Source organism: Carcharhinus amblyrhynchos, chromosome 19 (genome assembly GCF_965287045.1).
Source record: "Carcharhinus amblyrhynchos chromosome 19, sCarAmb.v2.hapA, whole genome shotgun sequence".
In the NCBI taxonomy this organism is placed as follows: Eukaryota; Metazoa; Chordata; class Chondrichthyes; order Carcharhiniformes; family Carcharhinidae; genus Carcharhinus; species Carcharhinus amblyrhynchos.
This window is the reverse complement of record NC_137342.1, coordinates 15,199,316-15,220,390: the sequence shown is the minus strand read 5'-3', so window position 1 is coordinate 15,220,390 and position 21,075 is coordinate 15,199,316. Positions and strand designations below refer to the sequence as shown.

At 42.3% G+C, this 21,075-nt stretch overlaps 1 protein-coding gene across 3 annotated transcripts in view; it reads left to right on the top strand.

Moving 5' to 3' along the window:
• The window catches only part of LOC145355323 (ATP-binding cassette sub-family D member 2-like), a 91,886-nt gene that overhangs the window by 60,911 nt on the left and 9,900 nt on the right, over window positions 1–21,075 (top strand). For all 3 annotated transcript variants that reach the window (XR_013888953.1, XM_080207283.1, XM_080207284.1), the window contains 2 exons: window positions 497–642; window positions 12,578–12,662. Coding sequence is in view for 2 of the 3 variants with exons in the window: in XM_080207283.1 (XP_080063409.1) it covers window positions 497–642; window positions 12,578–12,662 (231 nt within the window). In the remaining variant the exon portion in view is untranslated. The remainder of the gene's footprint in view (window positions 1–496; window positions 643–12,577; window positions 12,663–21,075) is intronic.

Below are 21,075 nucleotides of genomic sequence, written 5' to 3'. Positions count from 1 at the left end.
TGCCAGTGGGATTTCCCAGTCCCACCGACATCAATGAACTTTTGAATAGCTCACCCCGTTTTATGGCCACAGCCCATCCATGGTGGGGATGTAAAATTCTGCCCTTAATCATGATGTAGGTCTAATGACATATCAAGATTGAAACAAAATGAGTGGGATTCTGAAAGCTTTCTGCTGTGCCAGGAGGAGCTAATGGTTTGAATCTTAAAAACTGAGAAAAGATTTATGTTTCAAGAAAAACCCTCATTTTATACATTTAATGTCTTGGCCCATGTATTGATATTATGAAGAAATCTCTGGAGACTCCCATTCTGATGGGAGAATGGGATGTAAGATTTCTGTTCATTGGAACACTGGAAATTGGATGCGGAGACCTCTGTCTGACTTATGATTTGTGCATTAATTGAGACAATCCACAGTCATTTACACTTTTATAATTGCAAAGATAATGTTATTTATCAGTTGGTTAACTACTCATTTTCATCTTGATGCACAGGCCTTACATGTCTGTTGGAACTCTAAGAGATCAGGTTATCTACCCGGATTCTGTGGAAGACATGAGTGAGAAAGAGTACACAGATCTGGATCTGGAGCATATCCTAGACATTGTTCACCTGAACCACATAGTACAGAGAGAGGGAGGTACGACAAACGACTATTTTACGAGAAACATTTCTGTATGATGTTTTAATTCTCGAAGCTTATCATGTAATCCTGCTTCCAATTTTGGACCTTGTAGATGGATTTGATCTAATGGTCAGAACTTTAGCCAGTACCCCTTCACGCTAATAGAGAACAGTGTCCTGTTCAACTTATCATTAGTAATACTATACGAATCTGAATGTACCTGATGAATTCAAAGCAAACATAAAAATTGATTGCTTAGGATTATATGTGAATTATTTTTTACGAGACATACATTCAAAGTATTTTTAGAACACTTGTAAAATTTTGTAAATGCAGTAAATTTTGTTATCTGCCATTCCATCATCTGGTATTTTTTGATAACTAATTTCTGACAGATGTTTTGGTTTTAAAAGTCGATCACTTTGTGTTCAGATAATGCATTAAAAAAAAACTCAATAACAATAGATTGTAAATCTGCATGATTTGCTCTTGCACTTTGCATGGAAATTAGTAAATCTCTTTTGGTTATTGTGCCTGAACAAAAATATACTGCATCTTTGTCTTGTGTCCAGAGTAAGTCCCCATTAACCAGTTGGCACCTCCCATTTTCTGAACATGTTGGATGACAAAAGATTTTATTGTGCTTTGAAATTTGCCTTAGTTTTTTAATACTACTGAACAGAAAAAATATGTAAAACTTTTTGAAATTCTTGCATATTTATCTGCTTCCTTTGCCATTTGTTTGTTTGCAGTAATTATAAATTTTGAAAACTTTCTTAATTATCTGCATTAAACTTATGAGCTGAACTTTAGGTAGCTGTTATTGCCTCTGAGAGCGCTTAGCCCCAGTTCTCTGACATTTATGTTACCCAGTTTCAAAGAATAGACCTACAAAGCTGGTCACTTAATTTTTGAAGGAACAGCCTCTTATATAGTTTCTGTTGGCTTCACTTGTTACATTTTATAATGTTCTCTATTCTGTAATTTATTTCCAGTTTTCCAGGGAGCATTGACCTGAGTTTTTATACTGAATCATGTGCCAGTTATATGTTGAACCACATTTTCCATTATGAGAAAAGATTGACAGGCAATTAGTGAGTGTCTGGACATAATGCAGACACAATGCAATACTACTTTACATCAAATTATATTCTACTGCAGAAATGGACAGATACTTGAGCAGTTGCTTTTGATGGACTACCAATTTACTGGCACAAAGCTTAAGGAGTGGAATAAAATTATTCTCTTTGTAATCCACATGGAGAAGTTTGCCTATTGGGAATGCAAATAGTTAAATTAATCAAGGAGGCATGGTGGCACAGTGATTAGCACTCCCCTTGAGGTAATTTTCAAGTTCTTGCAATGTAAACTGCAGCCCATTGACACTGACAATTTGTTTCGGCCTGTCAAAGTTTGCAAAAATCTCCTGTATCTCTATGGTTTTCTGTCTGGCGGATTTCATCATGACCACTTCCAGCCAGTTAGAGTACGTGTCAACTGCAACCAAGAGCATATACCTGTCAACTGTACCACACACTGGCACAATGGTTAGCACTGCTGCGTCCCTGTGCTAGGGACCCAGATTTGATTCCGGCCTTGGGTGGCTGTCTGTGTGGAGTTCCGGCTTGTGTGGTTGCCTGCGTAGATTTCCTCTGGTTTCCTCCCACAGTCCAAAGGTGTGCCGGTTAGGTGGACTGGACATACTAATTTTCCTCTGTGTTCAAAGATGTGGAGGTTAGGTGAATTAGCTATGGTAAATGCGCAGGGTTACAGGGATAGAATGGGGAGAGTGGGTCTAGGTTGAACGTTCTTTTGGGGAGTCAAAGCAGGGTCGAATGGCTTCTTTCTGCACTGTATAGTTTCTATGAACTCTCGCCACCCCCAATTTTCTAGCCATTAAATTTAATAGATGGAACATTGTGAGCTGTATGAACATGATTCCCCAGTTCTGTGCTCCACTGATAATGAATTCAAAAATTGACCAGATTTTGGCATGCATATGGTATGTTTCCCTTTATTATAAAACCACTTCCAAAATGTTGAACAGATTACTTTTAATTTCTTTCGAGAGTAAATGTAATTTTAGTCAGTAATCTCTGTGGTGTTGTAGTTGTGGTGGCGGCGGACCTCCTGCATATCGTAATGCATAGTACTTGTACCAATAGTTTTCATCCTCGGGACTTAAAGGAAGAAAGTGAGGGGACTGCAGATACCTGAAGTATGATTTTCCAACGTTCCGTCAAGTCAGGAACCATTCAATTTGATTGAAAAATTCCACATGTCCTTTCGCTATTTGACAAAGGTGAGAAAGGAAACCAGGGAATTACAGACCGGTTAGCCTAACATCTATTGTTGAGAAATTACGGTTGTCTGTAATTAAGGATGGGGAACTGAAGACCTTGAAAAATTTTAGTTGTCATGATAGAGCCAGTATGTTTTTTGTTGGTGACTGAAGTAGTGTACAGGGCAAAATCTGAGAGTCATTTATATGGACTTCAACAGACATTCAATAAAATTTTTCTAACAGCCTGTAGATGAAGGCTGAAACTCTTGGAATTGAAGACATATTAATGACCTGATTAGGGTATAATGTGGACATCACTGACTAGGCCAGCATTTATAGCCAAGCCCTAATTGCCTTGAGAAGGTGGTGGTCAGCTGCTTTCTTGAACTGCTGCGGGTATAGATACACCCAAAATGCTGTGACGAAGGGAGTTGCAAGTTTCTGACCCAGCAACATTGATGGGTTACTTCCACGACAAGATGCTGATTGGTGTGGGTGCAACTTCCAGCTGGTGACGCTCCCATGTTTATGCTGCCATTATCCTTCCAGATGATAGCAGTCATAGGTTTGGGAAGTGCTACCAAAGGAACCATGGCAAGTTTCCTGCAGTGCATTTTGTAGATAGTGCAGATTGCTGCTACTGTTTGTTGGTGATGGAGGGAGTGAATGTTTGTGCAAGGGGTAGCAAACAAGCAGACTGCTTTGTCCTGGATGGTGTTGAGCTTCCTGAGTATTGTTGGAGCTGCACTCATCCAGGTAAGTGAAGAGTTTTCCATCACACTCCTGACTTGTGCTTTGTGGATGGTGTACAGGCTTTTGGGAGTCAGGAGGTGAATTATTTGCCACAGGATTCCTAGCCTCTGACCTGCTCTTGTAACCACATTATTCATATACTGAGTCCAATCCAGTTTCAGGTCAATGGTAACCCCCAGGGTATTGATAGTGGGAGGTTCAGCAATGGCAATACCATTGAATGACAAGGGGCAATGGTTGGATTCTTTCCTGCTGCATATGGTGATTGCCTGGCACTTGTGTGGTGTGAATGTTGCTTGTTACATGTAATTCTAGCCAGGATATTGTAAATGATTTTATTTAAAACATGCTCACTTCTGAGACCAATATGGGCAGCTCTGTTGTACTTCATCTGGAAAGGTTAGCTACATAGTTCAAGCTTCTTTTACTGATCAAAGTGTATTTTACACTCCAAGTTAGCCTAGAAGTTAAACAGAGCTACTCATTGCTGTTGCACTATTATCTTACATGTAAAGGAAGAATAAACAAGGATGTCTGTTGCATTACCTAGCTGTGGCTTTGTGGTCCTCGTTGAATGTGGTCACTCTCCTTATACAAAGTACTGACTATATTCCTTTATATCTGCTATCACGTGACTAGAATTTTATTTATGCTGTGTTCATCATTTTTTGTTGGTCTCAGTAAACAATGGGCAGAAATTTCTCATTCTGCTGTTTCCTGGTGCATGGAAGTGGAGAATGTAGCAAGTACGAAAAAATTGGAATCCCACTAGTGTGAAAACAATTCTCAACTCTCCTTGATGGTGGGTCAAATATCCCACTGACAAGTGGTGTGAATGCCATTTTTATTCATTACTGTCTCATGAATGCTCGTTAAACCTCTTGCTTTCCAGAGTCACATGCTACCTTCCATTCTTGCATCATGCCAGCGGGGAATCACACTGGTCTGAATCATTTTCAAAAAAGGGTGGCGTACAGTGATCTGACCTCACTTTGCTTGTGATTTTGAGATGAGTGCTACATTCGTAGCCTACCTCCCACAACATTGCACTGATCTTGTTGTGAGGCCACACTGTCTGTCTCTCATTTGCAAATCAGATAGTCTTCTTTGGTAGAGCCAAACTGTGCATGATCCCATATAAGCATTATTCCCTGGAGTGGGAATGTATGTGCCATGCAAAGCCATGTAGCATGGCCCACTGCACCAAAGAACTGCCTGTTCTCTATCATTCCTGACTGAGGTCCACAGAGCCCAAGGACAATCTGTACCCTCTCACTCCTGATAGTGAGCCCAAGGAGTATTTCTATTCTGACTCTGACCTACTGGCCCCAGACCAAAGACTTTGACTGTCAATGAGTCAGCCATTGCCCGCATGACTGAATATTGCACTGTCTTGCTTTCCACACCCAATCCCCCCTTCATGAGTCTCAATGTCTCACCGCTGGTTCACCTCTGCTTCCACTGGGATGTCACACCTCTGCTCCCAGTGGGTGCCTCTGTAGTGCAGAAGGACAGAACTGATTAGCAGCATTCAGGCAGGACTGGCATTTAGATAGAAACCAATATTTTGGCGAGGGAAGGATAACGGACATACGCAGTGCAATGTGGCAGGAAGGCATTGAAGAGTTGGTGGAGGTGGAACAACATATGGCAAAGGGGTAGGCAGGCTTTCAAGGTGATGGAAAAGGAGGGAGATTGGTGGCTGGAGCTTGACAAGGGAAACTGAGATGCTGCCAAACAAATGGTTGGATAGGGTGCCAGAAGTACGAATGGAAGGGGATCATGCAGCCTCCAGAATAGGAAGAGGGGGGTGGTGTGGTGATATTTGTTGGTGTGGAACACTTGTATTTTGTCCCAAGCTCTGATAGATCATATCTGCCGCATCCTTCAGGAACACAGTGCATCCCGTAGAGTTGGAGGCAATCTCCTACCAATAGTCTTGAAGGCGGTCATCATGCTCAATTTCTTTGCTGGAGGATCTTTGCAGGGAGTCATAGCAAACCACACATAGATGCATCAAGGAGGTAACATGCCCTCAACAGCAAGACACATCTCTGTGTGAAGGTTGCGCTCAGTAGGGCTGTGAATTTCAACAGATTTGCTGCTATATCCAGCTTCCTGAGAGTACAGGGCACAATAGACCGCACCCATGTGGCTTTAAGGACTCCAAGATTGCAGCCCCTAACATTTATAAACTATAAAGACTTTTATTTAATCAATATGCAATTGGACTGCAATCATCAGAAGCACATAATGCATGTTTGTGCCATCAAATGTATTAACTAAAGTGTAATAGTTTTACAATGGTTAAATACTCATAACCCAAAAGTGGTTTCAGTATTTCTTTGTTTTCCTATCCTTCTAACATCTGCAGCCTGGAGGCAACCTGCTGACGGTGACTCCTGATGCAGTGGTTACCTGAGTGGACAGTACTTGGCCTGAGACCTGTAGGGCCCCAGCCTGATCAGGATCTCCTGCTCAGAGGAAAATACAGCCTCATAATCTATGCAGCGGTGTGGATGGAGACGCAGGCAGGGTTGATTCAGAGTAGCTAGACATATTGGGGGATTCTGAGTAGAAGCTCTTAAGGTGTCTCGCTGATGCTTCACCTCCATGTGGGTGACCATGGGCCCCTCCCTAGCTCTTTGAGGAGAAGGGGCACCCAGAGGAAGGTCAAGGTACCTTTTCCCATCTTGCTTTGACATTGATGATGCCCACCAGTACGTGTGGCCATGGTGTCTGGAGCCACATGCAAATTTAGCAATAGTTGCCTGACCAATATCTCCTTGGTAGTCTCATGGTGACCCTGAGGTGTGCCATGCTGGAGCCACGATACTAGTTATCAGGGTGAACTCCTTCATTGTTTGCTCCAGTCTGTTGATAGTTAGCACTGCTGCCCCTCAGCGCCAGGGATCTGGATTTGATTCAGAGTGATTGTGTGGAGTTTATACATTGTCCCTGTGTCAGTGTGGGTTTCCTCTAGGTGCTCCAGTTTACTCCCACAGTTCAATGATGTGCAGGTTAGGTGGATTGGTCATCCCAAATTGCCCCTTAGTCTCCCAAGTTAGGTTAGATGTAGGTTAGATGGAATAGCCATGGTAAATGTGTGGGGTATGGTGGCGCAGGAGTGGGCCTGTGTGGGATGCTTTGTTGGGGAATTGGTGCAGACATGGGTCAAATGGCCTCCTTTTGCACAGTAGCAATTCTTTGACTACCATATAGATCATAGACCCATAGAATTCCAACAGTGCAGAAGGAAGCTGTTTGGCTCATCCAGTCTGCACTGGCCACAATCTCACCCAGGCCCTATTCCTGTAAATATTTATGCTGTTAATCCCCCTTAAACTAGGGTCAATTTAGCATGGCCAATCAACCTAACGTGCGCATCTTTGGTCTGTGGGAGGAAACCAGAGGAAACTCACACAGACATGGGGAGAATGAGCAAACTCCACACAGACATTGACCCAAGGTTGGAATTGAACCTATGTCCCTGGTGCTGTGAGGCAACTGTGCTAACCACTGTGCCACCATGCCACCCTGATGTCTGATGTCCTGCTGCCTGTCATTGCATCTCCAGCATTATGCTGACAGTCACTCTCAAAGGCTCATTATCTGCCTCTGACTTAGCGGTGGGCTGGTCTCCGATGTCCTCTGAGATTGGGAGACCTGAGTTGTACCTGCTTCTGAAGGCTCAGCTGCGTCAGTGAGGTGTTCCCCAGTAGGTGACCCTAGTCCAGAGCTATGCCCCTCCAAAGTATGTGTGCCTGCACTGGAGAGTGTAGGTGAGCACACAGTAATCATTCTTCCTCAATAGCTTCCTCGACCAACGTGGGCTGATTATGTTGGGTCTCCTCGTGTGCCTGCTAGTGTCTATAATGGAAAGAATTTTAATTCATGAGCAAGCAGGATACAAAATTGCATGTTACTCACTGTGAATGTCAGATGTGATGGACTCACAGAGGTCTCAACTGTATGAGGCTTCTGAGGCAAGCCCACAGGAACGATTTTCCCCAGCCAGCTCTGCAGTATCCTCCTCAAACTGGGTGAGAGGAATAATGTTGGCTGTCCCTCTTCCAGTCTGGGATCATTTCCATCTGTTGTGGGCCACCTTGCCCTGGATGAAGGCAAAAGAAAGGAATATGATGAGAAGGCATGGAGCTTGGGTTTGGAAACATGCATGCCCACTGTGTGTGATGAGCTCTCCCCAATCAGGGCTGAGGATGGAATGTGAGCACCATGATAGATGAGATGCTAGCGATGTCACTGGCACAGTGGTTAGCACAGTGGTTGGCGCCTCATAGCGCCAGGGACCAGGTTCAATTCCAGCCTCGGGTGACTCTGTGAAGTTTGCATGTTCTCCCTGTGTCTGCATGGGTTTCTTCACAGTGCTCCAGTTTCGTACAGTTCAAAGATGTGTAGGTAAGTTGGATTGCCATGGTAAATTAGTCATCGTTAGAGGGATTAACAAGGTAAATACATGGAGTAACGGGGATATATAGGGCCTAGGTGGGATTGTTATCGATGCAGGTTTGATGGGCCAAATGACCTACTTTTATACTATAGTGATTCTTCTATATCAGTGATCATATGTGTCCTCAGTTAATGGTTGTGTGAGGTCCCTGAAGAATGTAGCCCTTTGAGTGAATGATGCCATGATAGTTTGATAGTCAAGAGAGCTGAATGATGATTACTTTGGCAGAACGGATGAGGTCATTCATCCTCTTCCTACACTGAATAGTATTCTGGGCATGGACACGCTCTGCTAAACACAAACAGGCCCTTCGGTCCACAAGATCGTATTCATACCTACCAGGCCGTAGAACTATCTATAACTTTCAATCCCATTAAATCCCATATAGTCATCCAGAAGTCTTTTGAAAGATCCCACGAGTTCGCCTCTACCACCACTGGCAGCCGATTCCACTCGCTCACAACCCTTTGAGTGAAAAACTTACCCCTAACATCTCCTCTGTACCTGCTCCCCAGCACCTTAAACCTGTGTCCTCTCATAGCGACCATTTCAGCCCTGGGAAATAGCCTCCGAGAATCCACCCTATCCATACCTCTCAACATTTTATAAACCTCTATGGGTTGCCTCTCAACCTTCGTCTCTCCAGGGAGAAGAGACCTAGCTTCCTCAACCTATCTTCATAAGGCATGCGTCCCAATCCAGGCAACGTCCTTGTAAATCTCCTCTGCACCCTCTCAGTAGCTTTCACATCCTTCCTGTAGTGAGGCGACCTGAACTGCACACAGTACTCCAAGTGGGGTCTGACAAGGGTCTCAAAGTTGCAGCATTACCTCCCAACTCCTAAACGCAATCCCTTGATTAATGAAGGCCAGTACACCATATGCCTTCTTGACCACATCCTCCACTGCGAGGCAGATTTTAAGAGTCCTATGGACCCGGACCTGGCCCCCAAGGTCTTTCTGCTCCTCAACACTGCTAAGAGTCCTATTCTTGATATTGTACTCCTTCATCCCATTGGACCTGCCAAAATGGACCACTGCACATTTATCTGTGTTGAAGTCCATCTGCCACTTCTCCACCCAGTCTTGCATCCTATCTACGTCATGCTGCAACATGAATGGTATGCTTTGTTTGTATAATGCGCAAGAAACAATATTTTTCACTATATACCAATACATGTGACAATAATAAATCAAATCATTTCAAACTCTTTCACTCCCTCCAGATAATGGTGGGGTGGGGGTGAATCATGTGTCAGGTGATTTGGAGAGTTACTCATCTGTGCATAGTTAATGAACTTCTGAGCACAGAATTGGGTGCCATTTTCTGCCATGGCGATTAGTAGAACATGCACCATGGAATCTGGCACTTAGTTTCAATGGAAAATTCCACCTGTTCTGAGGAGGTGATCCAGAACAAGGCCTGATGGGAATAGATTTTTCCAGCCATCGGTCTTTCCAGAAATGATACAAAGGGAAGATTGCTAGTAAAATAGCCCAAGGACGCTGATGAAAAGGTGAAAAACTTCAGTGACAGAGGGTGGTATTTTACAGACCTGTTGTGGCTTGGGCAAGGTTGTAAAGTCTGGAAAACCATTCAGAAACCCATTGGCTTGAGCGGGACTGGAAAAACTCCCTGGCAGGAGAGGCTATAAAACTCTGCCCAAACACTTGTATGCTACTTTATTTGCACATTGTTGCAGATTTGGAAGCGATATATCAAATGTATTCATCTCTGTCCTGTGTGTTCTGGAGGTTTATGGAAATACTTCGATTTATTCTAATAGTAAAATCCACCAGGAATAAGTCCCTTCTCACCCCAGAAATATCCACAAATTATGAGGTGTTTCAAGTGCAGCGGATTCTGCACTGAATAGCTGTAAGTGGATGAAAGAATCTTTCTTAATTTTTACTTTCCCTTGTATGACCTCCCTGCTTTTGTAACTAATGCCTTGATTGATAAAGGCATGTGTCCCATATGCCTTTTTCATCACCCCCACTTACATGCCCTACTGCCTTCAGAGGTCTGTGGACAAATATGGCAAGGTCCCTTGGTTCCTTAGAACTTCCTAGTGTCATGCGTTCATTGAATACTTCCTTGTCAAATTATTTCTTCCAAAATGTATCACCTTGCACTTTTCAGGGTTAAATTCCATTTGCCACTCATCTGCCTATTTGACCACCCTGTCTATATCTTCTTGTAGCTCAAGACATTCAACCCCACTGGCCAATCTTTGTGTCGTTTGCAAACATATTATTACCATCCACATTGTTGTCTATGTCAGTTATTGGAGACCTAGCACAGATCCCTGTGGTATGCCACTGGACACTGGTTTCCAGTCACTTCCAGTCTTCACCCCCGTGTCCTACATCTTAGCCAATTTTGAATTTGCCTTATCAAATTACTCTGTATCCCATGTGCATTTGCGTTTTTATTAGAAGTCTCCCATTTCTCCCAATAGTTTCCCTACCATTGATATAAGACTCATGGGTCTTTAGTTCCCTGGTTTATCTCTACAATGTGGAGATACCGGCATTGGACTGGGGTAAGTGCGGGAAGATGTCTCTCAGCACTAGGTTAACGTCCAACAGGTTTACTTGTTAGCATAAGCCACAAGCTTTTGGAGCACTGCCTCTTCATCAGGTGAGTGGAGGTCTGTTCACAGGGTATGTAGAGATACAAACTCAATTTACAAAATAATGGTTGGAATGCAAGTCTCTACAGGTAATCAAGTCTTAAAGATACAGACAATGTGAGTGGAGAGAGGGTTAAGCACAGGTTAAAGAGATGTGTATTGTCTCCAGCCAGGACAGTTACTGAGATTTTGCAAGCCCAGGCATGTCATGGGGGTTACAGATAGTGTGACATGAACCCAAGAACCAAGATGAGGCCATCCTCGTGCACAGAACTTGGCTATCAGTTTTTGCTCAGCAATTAATCACTGTAAATTGCATTATCTTGTAAATTGAGTTTGTATCTATATGTGCCCTGTTCGTCAACAGAACTCCCACTCACCTGATGAAGGGGCAGTGCTCCAAAATCTTGTAGCTTGTGCTACCAAATAAGCCTGCTGGACTTTAACCTGGTGTTGTGAGACCTCTTACTTATATCTACAACCCTTCTTAAATGGTGGAAACACACTAGCTGTTCTCCAGTTCTCTGGCACCTCCTCTGTGGCCAGAGAGGAATTATAAATTTGTGTTAAAACTCCTGCGATTTTGTCCCTTCCCTCCCACAACAGTCTGGGACATATCATCTGGACCTGGAGATCTATCCACTTTTAAGCCTGCCAACACCTCCACTTCATTGTTACTCCCTATTGTCAATTTGCTCAAGAACCCCGCAGTGAGTTCCATACTAGCCTCATTATCTGAAGATGGATCTGAAGTATTTGTTCAGCACTTTCCTGATGTCCTCTGGCTCCACCCATAGATTGCTGTCTTGGTCCCTAATGGGCCCTTTTCCTGGTTATTCTCTTCCCATTGATATACTTGTAGAATATCTTTGGAATTTTCCTACTTAAACCAGTCAGAGCTTTCTCATATCCCCTCTTTGCTCTCCTAATTGTTCCAAAATTTGACCATTTTAGAGAACTAAAATCGCTTTAATTCTAAGGGATGATAAATTATGTTAATCCTCATGCATTTCCATTCTAATGAAAAGGTTTGCTTCAATAGAAATGGCCGTGCTATGATACATTTCCACATGAAACAGTGAACCTAATATTTGTGCCTATGAAAAAGAAGATGCCTGTTCTTCTTGGATTAGATAGCCCAATTATGCCACACAAAGGGTGATGTGATCAGAAGCACTAAAACATGAACATTAAGGTAAATAGAAAGGTAAAAACATGGAGAATACCAGGTTAGGCATGAAGATCCCACCAGGTAAATTACCCTACCTAAAGCCCAAAGGAACTAATCTGGAAGTATTTTTAGTTTGAGCAGCAAGGTCATGGACTCAGTGCTGGTGGGCACTTCTTAGCACATGCTTTTCAAACTCAGTGATGTTCTCTGCAATTGGCATCAGCTTTTAATCGTGTGCCCAAGTGATCAAATCCTGACATTTGTTTCTATTGCAACAGGAGAGCTTTGGACTCACCAGAAAAAGACTGCCTCTTAGTAAAATCAAGGTTATGGGGTTTTTCCCTTATTTTTCATCAATAAACTTTACCATTCAACACTGAAATGTTACTTTTAACCTGATGAATTTTCCTTTAATGGTTTGAAATGGTAACTTGCTTGATGAGCAAGAGGAAAATGCGTTCCGTTCCAGAATGATACTTTCGAACAAGTTAAATGCAACAATAAAAGATGAAAGTGTTACTCTACTTAAAAAGGAAAAATAGAAACAATGCTTATGTATTGTTAAATTTGTCAGAAATTTTATTCTTATAGTATGTGTTCTTTATTTTACATCGTGTTTATTCCCTGTTCCTATAGGATGGGATGCAGTTACTGATTGGAAGGATGTCTTGTCGGGAGGTGAGAAACAAAGGATGGGCATGGCACGAATGTTTTATCACAAGTGAGTGTTGTGTCAGGGAAATATTGGAAATTGGTCAGAAATAACAGATGTTCATTTATATGGTATGTGAATTAAACTACTCGCTACATTCATATGTTTGTCATATGCCACACCCACTTAGTTAAGTATGCCATGTATTTTACATTTTCATTATTAATTTTTTCAATTTGTATTTTCCTAGCAAAGAGTATTGCTCATTCTGCTGAGCCGTACACAATTACAACATTTTTTATAGTAATTACGCATACGCAGTTTCTGATCACACTTAGAGTATAAATGAGACAGGCTGTCGCTGCAGGCAATTCTCACTCTGCTTAAAGCTTGGCGCAAGAGCGGTATTGGCAGAAGCTTGAGAGCAGGTTCACCACCAAGCTCAACAAGTGATGTTTCCAGAGATGAGACAATAACATCTTAACACAAAATGCTGGAAAATCTCTGAGAGGTGGAGAGAGAACAGAGCTAATGTTTTAAGCTTGGATGACTTGTCATCAGAGGGGTATGTGGTTCCTTGTTTCAGTTTTACTCCAGCCCCTCCCACATCTCTTCTATCAGTACATCGACAGTTTCACCGTTGCTTCATGATCTCATCGGGACCTGAAAAATTTATCAATTTTGTTTCCAATTTCCACCCTTCAATCACCTTCACGTGGTCCATCTGTGAAATGTCCCTTCCCTTCCTTAACCTGTCTGTCTACATTTCTGGTGAAAAACTGTCCATCAATATCTATTACAAGCCCACCGACTCCCACAGCTATTTTGACTGCAACTCATCACACGCCACATCGTGTGAAAACAAAGAACAAATAAAAGTACACCACAGGAACAGGCCCTTAAGCTTTCCAAGTCCGTGTTGATCATGATGCCCTAAAAGCTTCTGCACTTAGTTGGTCTGTGCCCCTCTGTTCCTTCCTGATTCATGTATCCATCCAGATGCTTTTTAAAGTTATTTATTAGTGTCACAAGTAGGCTTCCTTTAACACTACGATGAAGTTACTCTAAAAATCCCTGCAGACATGGGGAGAATGTGCAGACTCCGCACAGACAGTGACCCAAACTGGGAATCGAACCCAGGTGCCTGGTGCTGTAAGGCAGCAGTGCTAACCACTGTGCTACCATGCCACTCTGTTGCTAATGTGCCTGCTTCCAGCAGCACCTCTGGCAGTACATTCCAAGCACCCACCACTCTCTGCATAAAAAACCTTCCTGGCACATCTCCCTTAAGCTTACCCCCTCTCACCTTGAATCTGTAGCCCCTTGACACTTCCACCCTGGGGAAGAAGCATCTGACTATCCACTATGACTGTCTGTCTACCAGATCTCCCCTCAGCCTTTCCAGTGAAAACAATCCTACTTTATTCGAGCTCTCCTCATAGCCGATGCCTTCGAGACCAACAACATCCTGGTGAACGTTCTTTGCGTTCTGTCCAATAGCTTACACAATTTTCTGGTAGTGTGGCAAGAGGAGTAGATGCTGTCTGCCCTGCTGACGTTTTCCAGCATCAGTAATTTGTTTTTAACATTTTATCATATATACCCTGTGAAAATATTTAATCATTGAAATGTATCTCCATTGTGCCAATGTTCTCTCAAAATTAGAATATGTTAATAGAATATTTCTTAATTTAGTCATACGAAATCTTCCAAGTACAAAACACTTTCAAAATTTCAATCAGTATATAGAGTGGAAAATACTTGGTTTTACTTGACATTATGAAAGGTGCTCTATGAAAGGATTGTAACACATTCAGTATAAAGTTCTTAATTATAGGGATTGCAGTACTTTAGAAAGAAATTATCTTAAACACATTTGCTGCTTGTGGTACACAGACGAATGAAGTTGATTGAAAGACAGTTAATTGATGTCTTTTTGCAATTCTGTACTGGATAATGGAGTCTAATTTCATTTTGCCACAGAAAGAAAAGAATGGGAGACATTTTTTTAAAATGTGTTGAAGGCCAAGTGCAAAAATGTTTCCAAAGGACTTAAGAAAGCTTAAAACAATTCATGTAATCTGTAAAAAGATTATGCATAGTTCTTTCCTCCTCTTCCCAAAGTTAAACAACAATATGTCTTATATCTGTCCAGCCTTATGTTCTATGTTTTTAATCTCTTGCTTTCTTTGGGATGAAATGTTTATGGCTTTGCAACTTATGGGTGGAATCTTAATAGAACACACCCACATGCAGTTGGAAGGCCAGTAACAGGTCAGCAGCCCATTTGGTCTGTCAGCAGGCTTTGCCATGGCTCTTTAACTCCTAATGGTATCATCACCCCACTTTCCGGTTTCCCAACCAATCATTGAATGCAGGCATAATAGTGATCCACACTCTGAGAATATAGGTTTTTTAGCTAGAGGGGTGGTGACAGGAGCCAGAATGGCTAGAGGAAACCTTGCTAGTAAAGAGTATTAGATTACATAGGATATGTGGCACAGGAACATGCCCCACTAATTCATATTAGTGTTTTATGCTCCCATTCAGCTTCCTTCCATCTTTTCTCATTGAAATGAATCATTGGAGAATCTATTTCCTTCTCCCTCTACCCCTACCCTCCCCCAGATGCATCTATAATTTTTGTTTCAAGCACCTCTTATGGTGGCACAAGCACGTGGAAGAAAGATGTGGGGAAAGCTGCTGCGTGGTTCTCTGACTCTTCGCTGGAATTCAAGCTGGAGGCAGAGAGAGCCAGAATGAGTTATTCTTTTCTCTGGATAGGAGAAAGATGCCAATCACCCTAACTAAACGGACACAGCTAGAAGTTGGGAAGCATCAGTGTGGTGCTTAAGAACTGACTTCAGCGTTGGAAAAGGTATAATGATTTCAGTAGGTCAGGAAAAGTGAGTACCACACCACTTTGAGGTGGCATCCATCATTCACCAATGCATCACTACTTCTCTCACTAACAGACCATATAGTTCCACATTTTCCATTCTGGGCAACCCCTCAAATTTCAGTATGAAAAGCCAACACTCGTATTCATCCTATTGTCATCGTTCTCACAGTTGCCTTCATGGAATGTTTTCATTTCATCCTCAGTTACATTACTTACAGGAAAAGAGAATACACGACTTCAGGGAGAAGCTGAGAACAGGGGTGGGCCTGCAGCTGTTATTACCCTGACCATTCGGCAAGGAAGGTTGGAGATTACCATGATGGCAAATGCACGGGGTTTCTGTGGTGGAGAAATGGGGTGGCCCACAGACCTGTTGATAGCATTAGATATCACACTGCCACTTGACACTTAACAGTCGCTCACACTGAATTGCTTCACCACTCTGAACAAAGCGTTCTTGCTTTTTAATCCCTTGTTCTCTCACTCTTGAAGACAGGACCTCACGTTTTTCTTGTTCATGGGATGCGGGCATCAAGGTCAGTATTTAGTGCTCATCCCTAATTGCCCATAAGATGCTTCAATGATTGAGTCCACTTTTGCACAGCTGGAGATGAGGGAGTCTTTGTAGCCTCATGGGCTACAACTGCCAAGAGCACCTTATCTGTCAGAGCAGGGGAATGAGCAACATGGCTCCAGCTTTACTAAAATCACATCAAAGGAAGAGGAAATGGACAAGAAAGACTTAATAGTTATACAAGAGGATTCACTTGAATGTGTTATGTGTAATCAGGTGAGGAGAGGTGGAATGGCTTCCCACTTTTCCTATTCTTCATTTGACTGCAAAAGAATTTTTAAAACATGCTTGCCAGTTCAGTGAGTGTTTAACTGTGTAAATAATGTGACTGTAAAAGACACAAGTTTCCTTTTCCTTTAACTTTTAAAAAGCAAAGATTATATTTATTGTACTTGAGCTGTGTTAGGGTGTTGGACCAGAACCTCAAGTTACATTGGGACGTTAGGCTAGACCCCGATAATGGGTTCAAATCCTAAAGCTGGTGAAATTTAAATTCAATGAATAAATTTGGATTATAATATTATTCTGATTAATAGTAATTATGAAACCATCATCGATTATCACAAAAACCCAAATGATTCACTGATGGCTTTTAGGGAAGGAAATCTGCCATCCTTCCCTGATCTGGCCTGCAAGTGATTCCAGACTAACAGCAGTGTGGTTGACTCTTAACTGCTGTCTAAAGTGGACTAGTAAGCCACTCAGGTCAAGGACAAAGAGAATGAGCAACAAATGCTGACCTTGCCAGAGACATGAAAGTTCCATGAAAAGATCATTTTAAAAAAAGTAATCAAGGTGATGGATGCGCTGTTGTTAGTGTAGACTTCATTCTGTACATGTACTAAATCACTTTGGTGATTTTTATACAAATCCATTGGTTCACATCACGGTTGTGATTGGAGGTAAACGAAGTTCCTGTTTACCTACAGTTCTTCTCTTGGACGTCCTGAGAAATGACATGATGTGGATCTTGGAAACACACATGGCAACCTGCACAAGTGCACATCTTCACTCACTCCTTAGCTGAGAATATTTGTCAGAGCTGCAACATTTGGGTACAGTCTGCACCACATTTAAGCATTCTGACAGATGGCAGCACTGGCAGGAGTAGCAAGGAGAAAGAGTTGCTGTACATCTAAGTACTTAGATGATGGTGTTCCACATAAGAGACCTTTGGGAATCCAAGACATTGAGTGCACAAAGCCAGATAGTCCCCTGGCCCACATCAACTCATTGCTCATGGAGAAAGCATCCAGAATGGAAGAAGAATGTTATAGGCTTTGGAATGAATGAGACCAATATCAACCTTGGCCAAAAAGATGGGATCTTTGCAAAACTGGCTGCTGAAATGCCCTGGCTAATTGGAATCTACTGTGTGGTATGTGCCGAGGACTTGCTGTCAAAGATGTAGATAGAAATGGCTAATTCACCAGGAAGATCCATGGCTTCTTAACTTCATGCACATCATTCTGCAGAAACTTATCATTGGGAGATCAGTGAAATGGCTGGCTTGTTATAGGAAACCATTCCCAGACCAAAACGCGTAAAGGGCACTCGTTGGCTTAATCACAGATCACTTTCAAAGGAATTATCCCACTCTGTTGCCCATCTAAAAGACATGAGAAGCAAGCAAATGGTTGAGCTTTTATAGCAAGAGGAATCATAATGAAGCTAACCCCCTTACAAGTTCCTGCTCCACATGTCGGGTATTTGGAGGAATTAGCTCTTGGATCATGATAATCTACTTAGAGGGCCCTCTTAAGGATGAATCAGGTAATACAAATCAGATAAACAAGTGAGAAGGCTACACCTCTTGTTCAGCCATATGGTGGACACCAACAACCAGCTAACTTGTCTGAAGGAACATCAACCTGATGGATTGCACATCCTATAGCAAGAAGAAAAGGAAACAGAACTTCATTTTGAAAAAGACATGTAAGTTCGGGAACAAGAAGAATTATAATGACACCAAGCAAATAAGGGGAGATGGTGGCATAATGGTTATGTAGCTGGCCAAGTAATGGCCTGGGCTAATATTCTGAAAGGTTCAAATTGCACAAAGGCAGCTGGTGGAATTTAAATCCAAAGAAGAAGTCTGGAATATAAAGCTTATCCCATTAAGGGTGACTATAAAACTATCATTTGATTGTTGTAAAAGAACGATCTGATTCAGTAAAGCCCTTTAAGTATATAAAAAGTTTCATGGTATAAGTCAAACTAATTTATATTTGTTCAAATAATAGTTTGTTTGCTACTTCCAACACACTGTATGAAAGTTGCCTCCAATCCCTTTATCAAGCACTCTGACAACACCAGGTTAAAGTCCAACAGGTTTATTTGGTAGCACAAGCTTTTGGAGCACTGCCTCTTCATCAGGACTTACCTGAAGGGGCAGCGCTCTGAAAGCTCGTGCAACCAAATAAACCTGTTGGACTTTAACCTAGTGTTGTGAGACTTGTTACTGTGCCTACATCAGATGCCGGCATCTCCGATCATGCCCTTTATCAAGGTGCAGACCTCTTTATGTATTGATGTCTTGATTGTGAAGTTACTTTTGCATTCTGAAATACATGGGGTAAATGGCAGATGCTAATCTCTCCATTCATCCTCACAAATGAAAGATGATGCTGCCCAAGAAATTTGGGAATAGACCTTCACTGTGGTGCCCTTTAGACAGCCATCCGCAGTTTACGTCTGTTTAAATGCAGTGATGAAGTCACATTGGACACTGAATGATGCTGTTCTGCTGCTAACAAAGGTCTTTGCACTTTACTTTGGGTCATTCTGTGCAGTTTAAATACTGCAATCAGGCAAAGTAATAGATCATAATTAGTCATACATTGTTGTTAGTGAGCAAAGGCAAGATCCTCTCTTATAGAAGAAATCTTCTTGCACCAATATTGGGGAGGATGATGGTCAAGTGTTACATCTAAACCTGCATTCCAGTGATAACCTGCCATTGAAGGATGATCATTGTTAAATCAGGATCTACCACTCCCAGTGATAACTTCAATAGTTCATGAAAAATTTTTGTTAATAGAGATTAAAATGTAAAAATGCAGTTGTAATGCCGTTTATCCAGTTTAGTTAGTTTTCTGAAATGATCCAGAGCATATTCTACATAAAGTCTAGCAATTTTTCAAAGTTGATTTAAAATATTCTTTTATTTGGGCATTCCGAGAGACTGTTTTTAGTTTTTAATGGTCCAGCCGCACTTGGGTTTTTGCAGCCCTGCAGCTTTCCTTTTTAAGTGGAATACCATATGTTATTGGAATGGCCATATGGGTCAGAACTGGAACGATGGTGGAATCCTTAACATGGCCCTGCTGGTGGGTTCAGTGGCAGACAAGTGGGGAGAACTTGGCAGGAGTGCACGTCGGTGAGTTTCACGCCGGTATTATTGTCCTGTGGTATCTTTGGCTGGTGCCCACTAAGGCGGATTAGGAAACCTACTGGAGGCCAGCGTGAAATTGATTTTGCATCCTGCTAATGGGGTTACCGATAAAGGCCTGACTAGAATCGTCAACCCATGCCTGATTCTCCTCGAAACCAACAGGAAAACATGCAGGTGCATATTACATCTGGAACAATGTGACGTGCAGATGTTAGGACTTGCCTGAACAATGCCCGGGGCTGTGTCCAGAGTTCGGAATGTAGGCTGCAAGCATCCTTGGACCCAGAGACTCTCAAAAGTGGATAGGTGGAGCATCTATGTGGGTATTCTAAAATCAATGTAATCAAAGAGGCCCATCTTCCAGCTTCAAGAGTGTTCCTGGAGATCCATCTTTCGCAGGAGGTCCATATTCTATCTTCAGTTGTGGGTTAGTGCTGTTGGGTGTGTTTTCAATGTGGCTCCCGGATACAACTGTGGACCATGTGTCATCAGGCCTACCTCACCGTGGAATACAGTACAAAACACCCCATTCCAAATTCATGAGGTTGGGCTGAAAGATATCACGTGGTGTCCCGCAGGCTTCCGCAGTAGGAAATATTCCATGTTTCTGCTCACCACAGTCCCAGATGGGAGAATTCCACCCCTTGTTTCCAACATTTGCTGAACTTTGTTATTACGGCTTTCCCACAGAGCAGTTTAACAATTCTAAATAATTAGCCATTTCTCATAGTGCAAAGACTGTCAGTTAGGTAGGACAGTGAGTCTTCCATGTTACTGTCTGAATCATGATCTCAATTGATGTGGGTTGTGGAACTTTGTGGGGTGTGAGTGCAGGCATTAAGTGTTCCATCACCTGGAGTGAGATTATAGTTTTTGTGGGACAAAGAGGTGATGGCTCAGTAGTATCATTGCTAGACTACTAATCCAGAAACTCAGCTAATGTTCTGGTGACCTGGGTTCAAATCCCACCACAGCAGATGGTGGAATTTGAATTCATGGGGGCATGGTGTGCCACCATGCTGCCCCAAAGATTCATCTGGTTCACTAATGTCCTTGTAGGGAAGGAAGTCTAGTCAGCATGTGACGCCAGATCCACAGCAGTGTGGTTGACTCGCAACTGTCCTCTGAAATGGCCTAACAAGCCACTTAGTTGTATCAATCGCTCAAGCTCACCACCTCCTGCTCAAGGATGAGCAATAAACGTTGATCAGCCAGTGATGCCCATGTCCCACAATTGAATTAAAAAGAAGAGACGCTATTTAGTCTTTTTGATGCAAACAAATGCACCACAGCGATTCCATTCAGGTTGAGTAAGTGGTTACTTGTCAAAGGCCCTTATATTCTACCAGATCGTATTTCAGTTCTTGTTTCGGTCAATTTTACGAAGGAGGCGTAATGCACCCTGATCACCTGCACATGGGAGGATGATGTGTTGTGGTAATTTGTTGATTAAAAGATTTTTACTCTATTTAAGCGGTCAACCTATATTTGTCATTAATTCATCCTTTGCATTGTTACATAGCCACCTGCTGGCCAGACTTTGAAGCATAAGCTTTAATGGACAAAGCCATGTAATGGCGTGGTTTGGAGCAGATTCTTCATGTAATGTTAA